This window comes from Bos taurus, chromosome 23 (genome assembly GCF_002263795.3).
Source record: "Bos taurus isolate L1 Dominette 01449 registration number 42190680 breed Hereford chromosome 23, ARS-UCD2.0, whole genome shotgun sequence".
Taxonomy (NCBI): domain Eukaryota; kingdom Metazoa; phylum Chordata; class Mammalia; order Artiodactyla; family Bovidae; genus Bos; species Bos taurus.
In genome coordinates, this window is record NC_037350.1 from 28,916,673 (window position 1) to 28,928,701 (window position 12,029).

A 12,029-nucleotide genomic window follows, 5' to 3' on the forward strand; every position below is an offset into this window, starting at 1 on the left:
GTGTGTGTGTGTGTGTGTGTGTATATAATATTATCTCAAGAGCAATAAAAAAATTTCCAGAATGTCCACCTTTGTCTTTGAGTATAGATTTTATTGTCCAAACTTACATATCAAATTAATCTGATCCAGAGTTTTCTGTTGAAGCTCAGTATCCAAACTCCCACTTTTTGTTTCCCTAAACTCAGGAACCAAATAAGATTTAGATAATGAAGGAATACGTATAATTGCCTTTTTATGTTATTAGCCTCATTCCTGGCTCCATTTTTTTATCCTTGTTTTTTATTCCCCTGCCTCCTTTTTCTTTCTGCTGTACTAATTTATATTCCCTTTTTGTCACTGATACATTTGTTGAGAGAATGAATATATCTCTAAGCTAATATAAATATCTTTTCGAACAAGACAGATTATAAATAACATACATATGTCTGGCTTTTATAGAAAAATATAACTTTAATAAGGAAACTCAATGAGGGTAGGAGTACTCTGGGGACAATGGTAATCCACACATGACGATCTGCTTTTCCTCTGCGAACAGAACACTGTAATAGGGAGATGGACAAAGGAGCTAAGAACCCAATATCCTCCAGCTTCCAAGTAAGAAAAGGATTGTTGAGTCGCTTAGAAAAAAAATCAAGAATCTTCCTTCTCTTGGAACCTATAGAGAAAGAAAAGACTTGTTATATTTGTTCAAAGGAAGAGGTACTAGCAGTGTAAGATGAAAGAAATAATCAAGGAAGGACTTTCATTTATGACCATAGAGGACTAGCTCCCCTAAACAACCCTACACAAATTCAAGACAATTAAACGTGCTGGGATTAAAACTGTGTCTTGCAAATTATGAATTATGTCAAGATTTCTTAGGAAAACAAAGAACACTAGCCATAAAAGAAAAAAGGATAAACTAGACCTCATAAAAATGAAAAACTTCTGGTCATTAAAAAAAAAAAGTTAAAAAATTTTAATTTTCTTAGTTGTTTAAATTAAATTAAACAATTTCTCAGCCTGACTGAGAAATACTCCCCAAAGGCATTTCTAACTATAAATATTTTTAATCCATTGATGAGAAGGCAAGAAAGTAAAGGCACTCTTCACACTGAGTGAAAGTATATAAAACCAGGAACCTAGACAGGTACATTCAAACTGAAGCCCCTGGTACACTGGTGCCCTTGCTGTTTTGAGAGCCACATGAGTGAACCGGCGACAAGCCTACAATGTCTGAGAGGAGATACTCTGAGTAAGTTTGAAACCTCCAAAGGGCTACACCTGTGTATAAAAGTGAACAAGAAAAAAAATCCAACTCTGCAGAAGAGGAATTTGACTGTCTCACTAGGTAGAGAGAGAGAAAAAAAAAAAATTTCCCTCTAGAATTTCTAATCAAAACCTGGCCTTACATTGGATTTGCAGCCCAAATCCATACTACCTATTTGCTACAAAACACATGAAGCTGAGAATTCATTTAAAGTCATTCCAACTTGGTAGTGCTTCAAGGCACCTGAAGAGGAAACCCATATGCTAAGAATATAGTTTTCACTCCAGGCCTCAAAGAATTCCATAGTCCAAATTCTTAAAAATCTGAGCTTATGTTCAAAAATTATAAAACAAAAAAAGCACCATGAGAAAGTCTGCAGGAATAATGGCAGCATCAGACCCACAAAAACTGTGGGTATGAGAATTAGGAGACACAGAATATAAATATCATGCTTAATATATTTAAATATATGTAAGAATTAAAAATAATTTAGGATTAAAGAATCATGAATTATTAAAAATGACTGAGGAGACTTGAAAAATAAGCAGAACTCAAAAAAAAAAAAATGTTTTTAAGTAACAATAACTGACACAAACTGAAGACAGAATTAGTGAAGTGAAAGAAAGACCAGAAGAATTTACCTAGAAGCAATATAAAGAGAAAATAGATGCAAAATTACGAAAGGGTGAGAGAAATGGAGTAGTGGGTAAAGTCTAATAAGCAACTAATTAATTAGAACTCCAGAATGCGAGAACATAGGTAAAGGCAATATTCAATGAGATATGGCAGATAATTTTCCAAGGTTGATGGAAAAGAAAAAAAAATCAATCTTTACTTTCAGAAAGCCCAACAAATCCTAAACATGATAAACAAAAGAAAGCCACATCCAGATATACTTTAGTGAAACCACAGAACACCAAAGACAAAGGGGAGTTCTCAAAACTATTCAGAGAATCATGTTCTTCAAATCACCCATGACTAATTCTCACCGAAATAAAACTACCTTGAGTAAGTACAGTGGAAGATGCAACAGTAACACCCAGATCATCAAGCAACATTTGCTTTCTGTATTTTTTTTCTTTCCTTTTAAATATCTTAAAAGGTTTAATTCACCAAGTATAAAAAGGATAAGAAAAGTGTAATTTTCTAAAATAAAAAACGACCACAAGTTTCCCTATGACTTCAACTGTACAGAAGAGGGATGGGACCAAAGAACACAACTGTTTATTCAGTACAAAAAGCAAATCACTGGATTCGTTTAGGTCGCAAACAGACTGAGAAAGGGCAGAGAGGAGGGGAAGGATACGCACTTGCAGTTGGTACAAGTGTAGAAGACAGTCTGCCCCTCATCGGCTGATCGCATCTGCCTGGTGTGGTATGCCATTCCCTCGTGCCCACATCGAGAGCAGCGCCTGTCAACCTGAGAAGCAACTGGTGGGATTAATAAGTCCTCTTCCCGATCACAGACATCGGGCTGTCACACTCCCCAGACTCTGATGTTTTAATAGACCCCTCTTCCCTCTTGGAGGACTTCCCACGTGGCGCAGTGGTAAAGAATCCGTCTGCCAATGCTGGAGACGCGAGTTCCATCCCTGGCTCGGGAAGATCCCCTGGAGGAGGAAATGGCAATCCGCTCCAGTATTCTTACCTGGAAAATTCCATGGACAGAGGAGCCTGGCAGGCTACAGCCCACGGGGTCGCAAAGAGTCAGACACGACTCAGCATAGCACACACCCTTCCCTCTTGGAATTGGGTACAAAACTGTCCAGATCTGAGCAATCGCCCCTCCATTTCTTTCCCACCCTCCTTCGTTGGGGCCAGTCCTCGATGTCATTCACTCACCACGGGTCCCTGGAACTCAGGTCCTTCCTCCATCGACAAAGGCATGGCTGTGCCCAGTTTGTTAAACACAACTGAGGTCTTCACAACCTTCCCCTCAAAGTCTGCGCAAGCAGTAAGAACTGGTTGTGGAGACAGTAAGGAGGGCTGACACCCAAAACTACCTCTCTGTTAGGACAGGAGGCCTTATATTCTTCCCTTCAGGTTTCGACCCAAGGCTAAAAGTGCCTGATTCCCTGCTTCAGGGTCCCCCTCTTCAATCCAACCGATATTAGGGTCCTCAAGCCACTGACCCTTTCACGCTGGGCCCTCTGCCGGGGTCGCTGAGTACAAGCCCCTTACCTCGCACGTTGATGGAGAAGCCACAGCGGGTACAGGCGACAGCATCCTGAACCCCGGGCAGAGGCAGGACCGAGCCGCAATCTGGACAGAAATCCAAGTCCGACTGAAAGCTGGAGCAGATGCCGGCGAGGTCCATGACGGAGGGTGGTCGAGGGCTGAGAAGAAGGGGAGACTGCTAATAAAAGAGAGTAGCTCCCTCCCCACTGAAGGGTCATTCCTATTCTGTCCCTGGACCTAAGTGTACAGAACCCGAGTCCTTCTCCCACGTATGCCTGTGCCTTTAAGACCAATGAGCCCACATATCTAGAATTCCAAGCCGGGGTCCGGTACTTCGACTTGGGGGCTTGCTTACCTGGGACAGGCGAGAAGGGGAAGCCAACTCCGCAGGCTAGAACGCCGGCTCTACGCGGCAGCGAAGTAGCGAGAGCAGGGCGGGCTAGAGAGCCCCGTCGTTCGGCTTGTCGATTGGCTGTTACGTCATAATTAATCGCAAACTTGGTCCCCGGAGGGAGAGGAACCATTGAAGGAAGGTTGTAGCGCTACCTTCAGGCTGGTTTTGTGACGTTGGATAAGAAAACAGGTGATTGAAGCTGAGCCTCTGGTTGTTTTTCCCCTCATTACCCAGTTCTGGGAACTACAATTTCCTCTGTTCCTGAGTTGGTTTAAAAAAAAAAAAAAAAGCGAAACATTCTGGGAGTTACAGTTCTAGCGCTCCTCGGACCTCGCGATGCAAGCAAGGGCGCTCTGCAGAGCACCGCCTGGCTCGAGTGCTGGGCCCTTGGCGACGAAGAATTGATGCTTTTGAACCGTGGTGTTGGAGAAGACTCTTGAGAGTTCCTTAACTGCAAGGAGATCAAACCAGTTAAGCCTAAAGGAAATCAGTCCTGAATATTCACTGGAAGGACTGATGCTGAAGCTGAAACTCCAATACTTTGGCCATCTGATGCGAAGAACTGACTCATTTGAAAAGACCCTGTTGCTGGGAAAGATTGAAGGCAGGAGAAGGGAAGGACAGAGGATGAGATGGTTAGATGGCATCACCCACTCGATGGACGTGAGTTTGAGCAAGCTCCGGGAGTTGGTGATGGACAGGGAGGCCTGGCATGCTGCAATACATGGAGTCGCAAAGAGTCGGACACGACTGAGCGACTGAACTGAGCTGGGCCTTTCGAAGGGGTGAGTCGGCCTCTTATGGGGCATGAAGTGGAAACGGTGAAGGCGGAGGAGGAATGCCTAGTCACTAGGAAGGGATGAAGTAGGACACTTTAGGAAGGGGCTCAAGACTTTGGAGGTAGTGGAACAGAAGAGATTGGGACTCCTTCCTCTTTAGATGCCTGTCAGATGAGGGAGGTTAGCATTAGTCAAGGGAGCAGCCTTGTGACGAAGACTGTCGAAGTTTGCTTTCAGTTGCGGACCCCGTTCCACCTTGTCCCCGGCCTCCCATCCGACCAGCTCTACATCATCATTGCATCCATTAGATGGAGAGTTGACATATCCCTGATCTTTTATAAAACATGAGGACAAGTGTCTTAAAAGTCTTGCTGTTTTAATTCATCTGGAACCTACAATTTAAAGTGTAGAATCTTGTCGTCCTAAAGGGACAGCTTCTAGATGAGTTTCCTAGTTCTCTCCCAGCCCATCCACCCCCTCTCAACCTCATATCTGTGCTAAGCTGCTTATGTATGAAAGTTCCAGAGCCATCACTATTTTCTCCTGTTTGAAAGAGAACCAGCTGTGGTCTCTCCTGGAGAGGTTTTGATCCTCTACTCTCTGAAATAATGGAAACAAACTAGTGAGAAGGTTAAAACTCTGACAAAGCTACTAGAAAGTGACAAGCCCCTTAATAATTTGTCTTACAAGGAGAAGTCTGCTGAGCCCATGATGGTAGGCAAGTTTTTATTCTCTCTTCTCTGTGTGTCTGTCTCCTTTAAAAATAGAAATTGAGATTGGTCCAACTTTCCCTTTCAGTATCAGTTCAGTCTGTCAGTCCTGTCCAACTCTCTGCGACACCATGAACCACAGCAGGCCAGGCCTCCCTGTCCATCACCAACTCCCGGAGTCCACCCAAACTCATGTCCATTGAGTCGGTGATGCCATCCAACCATCTCGTCCTCTGTCATCCCCTTCTCCTCCTGCCCTCAATCTTTCCCAACATCAGGGTCTTTTCAAATGAGTCAGCTCTTCGCATCAGGTGGCCAAAATATCGGAGTCTCAGCTTCAACATCAATCCTTCCAATGAACACGCAGGACTGATTTCCTTTAGGATGGACTGGTTGGATCTCCTTGCAGTCCAAGGGACTCTCAAGAGTCTTCTCCAACACCACAGTTCAAAAGCATCAATTCTTCGGCCCTCAGCTTTCTTTATAGTCCAACTCTCACATCCATACATGACTACTGGAAAAACCATAGCCTTATGTCTCTGCTTTTTACTATGCTATTTAGGTTGGTCATAACTTAACTTCCAAGGAGCAAGCCTCTTAATTTCATGGCTGCATTGACAAAACTCAGTGAATATCCACAATGAGTTGAATACTGTCCTAATGCAGTAAAGTAACTAAGCATTATAAGGCATGTCTCTTTCCCAACAAAAGCTCAACAGTCTGTTCCCGTTCATATTTATTAAGCACATATGCCAGTCTTTGAGCTGAAGTTGTGGCTGTCAAGCTAAAAACTGTGTCTCTGACCTTAAGGAATACAAATGAATAATTAGAATGCAGTGAAAGTACACTTACAGGACAAAATGTGAGAGCCCAGGAAAGGCATATACAACATATATGCCTGTATACTTCAAGGAGGACTATTTATTAAAAAGTCCTACTTATTAAATAGGACTTTAACTATGTATTAAATAGTTTATAAAAAAAACTATAAAAAAGTTTCAATAAAAATATTCAGTATTATGGAGAAATTAAATAGTTTATAAAAAACTATAAAAAAGTTTCAATAAAAAGATTCAGTATTATGGAGAATGTAAGAGGATGATGCTCATATTCTGTGGTGAGGATAATCACCAGTTAACAAATCATTAATTTTGAGAACATGGGATTACAGACTCTAATGTTAGGTACTGTGCTAGGTACTGTGTACACAGAAATAAAAGTAAGGTGGTCATATTTTTAAAAATCTCAAGTATATGTAGTCAGGCAAGTAAGAATATGCCCAAGAGGTTAGTGAGATCCAATATTCGCTAGCAGATCCTTTCTAATATGATAGATAGATGTCTATATTTGTAGATAAAAAAGTTATAGCTCCTACTCTATGAGTCTGAATTTCAGCATCAAAATGTTAAAAGTGATACATGGATACAGATATCACAGTGGAAACCAGGATTGATTTTCAAAAGAGTTGTAGAAGTAAAAAATATTATGTTTATAGGGAGGCAAAAATTGCTGTTACATAGAGAAGACTGGGAAGATTTTATGGTCAAGTCTTGACCTGAGGAGGATGGACAACTGCTGTTTATTGAGAACTTACCATATATAAAGCATTGTGCCAGGATCTTTAATTGTCATTTGTTCTTTATAACTCCAAGAGGCAAATTTTTGTCTTATAGTTCCATTTTACAGATGAGGAAACTGATTTAGAGAGAGACTGAGTTACCTACCCTGAGTCACACACCTGGGAAATGGTGGAATTAGGATTCAGGCATAGCCCTGTAAGGCTTCAAAGCCCATGCTGTGTAAACCATAAATGGTATAAATAAAGGCACAGAGATGAGATGCCAGGCATCCTTAGTGGCTTAAATATGACCTCACAGTAAACTCAGATTAGACCAGAGATGACACACAAAAAGTTGGTAGTCTTCACTTGTGTTGCCATCAGCCTGTCCTATAAATAAATCCAGAGTGACCCCAGATTCTCATCCCTACTGGATCAACAGGGAATAGTCTCAATGGATTTAGGTTGAAGAATGACTGGCAGAATAAGGCAGGCAAGCAGAGAGTGAACAAATAAGAACAGAATTTCAGAACAAAAGATTATAGGGCAGAGATGCTGTATGTGGTGATAGAGGCAGAGAGGGCCCGGCTCAAGAAACTGCACAAAGAGAATGAACTGATAACACCGAAGTCTAGACTCATCCCAGAAGACAAAGGAGGAAGCCGGACTGAGCAGTATGGTGTAAACGTGCTTGGGCAACGCTTCACCAAGGAGCCCGTCTCTTCCCACGCCCAGTCCCTGGTGCAAGATTCAGAATGGTTCATGTTGAGTCCACAGGAGAAGTATGCGTTTAAGTTTATATGACAGGATTACAGTTGGCCCTCTATATCGGAGGTTTCCCTATCCACAGATTCAACTGTGGATGGAAAATAGTCAGGGAAAACAAAATTATGGAAAGTTCCCAAAAGCCAAACTTGAACTTGCCACTTAGTGGCAACTGTTACGTAGTATTTACATTGTATTAACAACTATTTACATTGTAGTAGGTATTATAAGTAATTGAGAGATAATTTAAGGTATATGGGAGGATGTGCCAAGGTTATATGCAGATATAATATCATTTTATATAAGGGATTAGCACATGGAGTTTGGTATCTGGAGGAAGCAGGTCCTGGAAATAAGGGACATTGGTGGGGAGGGTGATCCACAAATACCGAGGGATGACTGTATGCTCTTATTTATATGTCCTTATTTTTAAAAGAGTATTCATTACTTGTCACCATAGGAATGTCATGGTTTCTCATCAGAAAATGGCCCTGCTGTAGTCCTACCTATTCCTAGGTGTTTTCTTTCTGAGGGAAATACCTTTGGCCTTAGGCAAAACAATTGGGTTCTTTTGATTCAGTTGATATGAGAGCAAATTTGTTCTGACATCTCCCACCTTCTGTTTTACCTTTGCTCTTTTATCTTACAGATTGGCCTGGGCTAAAGTATCAAAAGACCCTAGGATTGCTGCAGGTCAACAGTCTCCACTGGAGAAAAAAATATTGGTAAATAAATCATCCTAACATCATACCATTTGAAAAGACTAGAAGAAGGAAAGTTAGGTTTAAAATCCTACTGCCACCCAAGTGACACTTTGCTGTAATGTGTCCACACTGGCAAATATTTTCCAGCTAAATCTTTACTTGCAAAACAAAGTATTATTTTCAAAACTACCAACACTATTAAAAAAAAAACGAACCAACTAGTTATTGATTTTGGTGGTAAGAACACCAACTTTGAGAGCTTGCAGGCCCACCTAGGAGTGATGGAAGTAAAATCCCTGTTACTCCAAAGTTAATGAAAGACCATGGTCCTTTCTTCCCCCACCCCCACCCCCACCATGGTACTTTCTTGGTGTCAGTAATGAGATAGGCTCCTGTTTAAGTATGTTCAAAGTAAAAAGATGGTCATATTACAAAATTCTGCACCTCACCTTGACAGAATCTAGGTGGCGTACATACATCAGAAGCAAAACAACTGATAATTCAAAAATATCAAGAGGAGTATGAAATGCTCTGTAGGGAGCAAGGGCTTTCCCTTGACTACTGGCTTGCCAAAGCGGAGTCTTATTATAATAAAAGAATAATGGAAATGGTGAAAGAACAAGAGAAAGGCAGTGAAATCAAGAAGAGATTGGAGGGAAAAACAACCCAAAGCATAGAGAGACAAAAACGGTATTATTTGCTCCCTGAGAGAGAAATGAAACACATAGAAAGGCACATACATCGAGGTCGACGGGTCAGAGAGTTTAAGAGTAAAACATTTAAACAATTACCACCACACTCTAGTGAAATAAAATTTCCCAGAATTGTGCTGGGAGGGCATGGCATCCAGAACACACAGAGAAGAAAGCAGGTAAACGAGAGAGAACAGATGCAGATTAAAGATCACCGGGAACGCATGATTCGAGGGAGAGAACTTGTAAAGCAAAAACTCAAGGAAGGAATCTTGAGAAAAGACCAGAGCCAGCCTCCTATGCATGGGAAGTGTGAGAGCATAAGAAGCATAAAGAAAGAGATAAAAGAGTATGAAAGTGTTATTGCATATCCACTTTTCCAGCCATGCAATAGCAGTCGGATTAAAGTGAATGTTCTGATGGAAAAGTCTCAGAATAGAGAAGAAAATAACACAATTATCAAGCCACTTCAAAGAAGATTCTTAACTATGCCACCCTTTTTGAGAAGTCAAATAGGAAAAATAAAAGATTTGGTGCTTTCATGATTAGATCATGTCTCTTAAATGAACCTTTATTTTTTAAACAGGAGAAAATCAAACAAAAGTTTAATAACATACATACATGAGAGAGACCCAGGAAAATTGAGTAACTCCCTCCCACACACACACACTTTTTTTTTAATGCTAGTTCTCTTTCGTAGGGTTCAGTGACGTTTCTCATTTATACAGAAGTGTCAGATAGTTCTGGAGTTTACAACTAGCTTCGCTATTTTTCATTGCCTTGTGTTTGTTCAAGTTGCTTATCCTTTTTGATGTTCATTCCTAATCTGTAAAGTTGGAAAATAATAGTTCCTAGCATTTATAAGAGGATTTCATTTTTGTGAACCATTAGCATGTATCAGATATTTCATAAATATTGGGTTTTCCATTTGGAAAGACCTGAGTTGGGCAAAGATGGTGAATAAGGAATTGTTCTAATCTGCCTCTTCCATTCTTCCTACCCTCAACCTCAAAGGCTATCTTGAGATTGCTGTAGGTCACCATGCAGTTTGTTTGTTTTCTATTCATATCTTTATCAGGGAACTGCTAACCAGGCCATAAAAGTCTAACTTATACCATGTAATTTATTTATATGAGAGACTTAATTTTGAGAACCTCCTATGTGCCAGGCATTGTTAGTTACTGAGATGAATTAAGAGAAATCCTTGCTCTTGGCCGGTTTACAGCTAATGGCATAGATCGCTCTACAAACAGATAATCAAATAGGTTTATGACCGAGGTATGTCTAGGTGTGTACAGAGGAGGGACATCTGACCTAGGTGGGCAGAGTGAGGAAGAAGGTCAGAGTATAAAGTGTAGTAACCTCTCATATTTCTGCCAGCTCCATATTTTGTCAGTTTCTATCACCCACTTAAACAAGACCTTCCCAATGTTTGGATTCACTCAGAGGTAACCCATTTCACCTTCTCTCAAATAGATGTCCTTCCAAAAGATGGTAAATTTGGGGTTCAGAATTGGTGAGTAGAGAAGCCGAAAAAGGGAAACTGGATGGCTTAAGGAATATTACACTTAAGTTGTGATCGTCCTGATGCCCACCCTTTTGTATCAGCAGGACACCCTTTACCGCAGATATTGCTAGATCAGCACTGTCCAATAGACCTTTCTGTGGTGATGTAAGTCTTCTATAGCTTTGCTCTTCAATACAGTAGCAGTTTCCCACATGTGGCTATTGAGCATTTGAAATGTGGCTAGTGAAACTGAGGGACTGAATTTTTCATTTTATTTCATTTGCATTGATTTAAAATTGCTAAAAAAAAAAAAAATTGCTACATGTGGCAAGTGACCACCATGTTGTACAGCATGGTGCTAGATAAATATAACTCCTGTGTTAGACCTCAATCCCACAGTCCAGTTTTTGTCTTTAACAATATTTGCAGGTATAATAGATCACTTACATTAGTATCAGTTTAGTTTCCTTTATATTTGAGATGCTCCTTAATCCCACAAAGAGATTTAAAAATGACTGTAGGCAACTTCTGTGTGGAAATGAGGTGACTGCAGTTGCTTCAGTTGGGCTCAGGAACTAGCCCTCCCCTTGCTCCTTTTGGAACGTGACCAGGACACCTACCAACATCTTATTCCTACCCACCTGATTTGCCTCATGCAGACTTTTTTGTCCTGTTGTTCTCTGTCTTCCATCCTCATGTCACAGTTTGATTATATACCTTGGAAAAATGTGGATCATCAGTATGGAAGAGACAAAAGACTTAGAAATCCAAATCACTAGGGTAATGATAAACCCTTTGAGTTGAGTGGGATAGAAAAGTAACCTGATGCATAGCTGTTGGTAATTGTTTACCATGAAGATATTCACTGCTGGACCATCCTTTTGACCTGTAGGTAAGTAAGTAAGTGTTAGTCGCTCAGTCGTGCCTGACTCTTTGTGATCCCATGGACTGTACTCAAATCTCTCCCCTCTAAATAAGCTTCTATGTGCAGGAATTCCCTAGCATTTCAGTAGTTAAGACTTGGCACTGTCACTGCTGAGGTCCTGGTCAGGGAACTAAAATCCCAAAAGCTGAGTGGCACCACCAAAAAAAATTTTTAGTTAAAAATGTAAAAAAAGAATACATAAGCTACTCTGGTATTTATTTGCACTCTTTCATAGTGAAGTCTCTTAGAAAGTCTATACCAGCTCCCTGCATTCTGGCTTCAGTGCCCATCAGTCCACCAAATCCCTTTCTGCTGAGCCATCAGCAAAGAGTTCCAAGTGGCTATATCAAATGAACAGTTAAGGGTGGAATGAAGAGAAGAAGGTGCCAACAATAGCAGAAGACCCCATAGGCATTTGGCAGCAAGAAGGGTCAAGGGTAGGAAGGCAGTACATAGAAAACGAGAGACCAGAGAACAGCAGTCATCCTGAGAAGCTGGAGATCAGGCAGGGCACAGTGGAATCTGTTTAAGAAATGAATAAAGTACCAAAGGAAAAGATAAGCAAGCA

At 40.9% G+C, this 12,029-nt stretch overlaps 2 protein-coding genes across 8 annotated transcripts; one reads left to right on the forward strand and one right to left on the reverse strand.

The window, feature by feature from the left end:
- Positions 1 to 70: 70 nt before the first annotated feature.
- POLR1H (RNA polymerase I subunit H) lies at positions 71 to 3,951 on the reverse strand. Of its 6 annotated transcripts, none has more exons than XM_005223668.5 (5): positions 3,783 to 3,886; positions 3,431 to 3,585; positions 3,092 to 3,210; positions 2,560 to 2,669; positions 71 to 655 (listed from the first exon to the last, which is right to left on the reverse strand). In XM_005223668.5, exons 2-5 carry the CDS (start codon positions 3,564 to 3,566, stop codon positions 631 to 633), a joined length of 390 nt encoding a protein of 129 aa, XP_005223725.1. In that variant the 5' UTR covers positions 3,567 to 3,585; positions 3,783 to 3,886; the 3' UTR covers positions 71 to 630. The 6 variants fall into 6 exon arrangements, with proteins under 6 accessions (XP_005223725.1, XP_005223723.1, NP_001039865.1 ...); NM_001046400.2 differs by having other exon boundaries at positions 431 to 655; positions 3,092 to 3,192; positions 3,783 to 3,863; XM_005223666.5 differs by lacking the exon at positions 3,092 to 3,210 and having other exon boundaries at positions 3,783 to 3,951.
- LOC101907137 (putative uncharacterized protein ZNRD1-AS1) lies at positions 3,921 to 9,577 on the forward strand. 2 transcript variants are annotated; one of them, XR_003032249.2, is made up of 3 exons: positions 3,921 to 4,010; positions 8,283 to 8,358; positions 8,795 to 9,577. XR_003032249.2 is itself a non-coding variant. In XM_024984038.2 (3 exons), the coding sequence occupies exons 1-3, from the start codon at positions 7,421 to 7,423 to the stop codon at positions 9,572 to 9,574; spliced, it is 1,086 nt and encodes a 361-aa protein (XP_024839806.1). In that variant the 5' UTR covers positions 6,337 to 7,420; the 3' UTR covers positions 9,575 to 9,577. The 2 variants fall into 2 exon arrangements, 1 of the variants encoding a protein (XP_024839806.1); XM_024984038.2 differs by lacking the exon at positions 3,921 to 4,010 and adding an exon at positions 6,337 to 7,650.
- Positions 9,578 to 12,029: the final 2,452 nt, after the last annotated feature.

Excerpts from the sequence above, each read along its gene's own strand:
- POLR1H (XM_005223666.5), bottom strand. The coding sequence starts at position 3,951 with ATGGTTCCTCTCCCTCCGGGGACCAAGTTTGCGATTAATTATGACGTA. Across the intron at positions 2,670-3,430 it reads CTTCTCCATCAACGTGCGAG|GTTGACAGGCGCTGCTCTCG; the intron begins GTAAGGGGCTTG and ends GTTGCTTCTCAG. Across the intron at positions 656-2,559 it reads TACACTTGTACCAACTGCAA|GTTCCAAGAGAAGGAAGATT; the intron begins GTGCGTATCCTT and ends CTTTCTCTATAG.
- LOC101907137 (XM_024984038.2), top strand. The coding sequence starts at position 7,421 with ATGCTGTATGTGGTGATAGAGGCAGAGAGGGCCCGGCTCAAGAAACTG. Across the intron at positions 7,651-8,282 it reads ATGTTGAGTCCACAGGAGAA|ATTGGCCTGGGCTAAAGTAT; the intron begins GTATGCGTTTAA and ends TTTATCTTACAG. Across the intron at positions 8,359-8,794 it reads CACTGGAGAAAAAAATATTG|AATCTAGGTGGCGTACATAC; the intron begins GTAAATAAATCA and ends TCACCTTGACAG.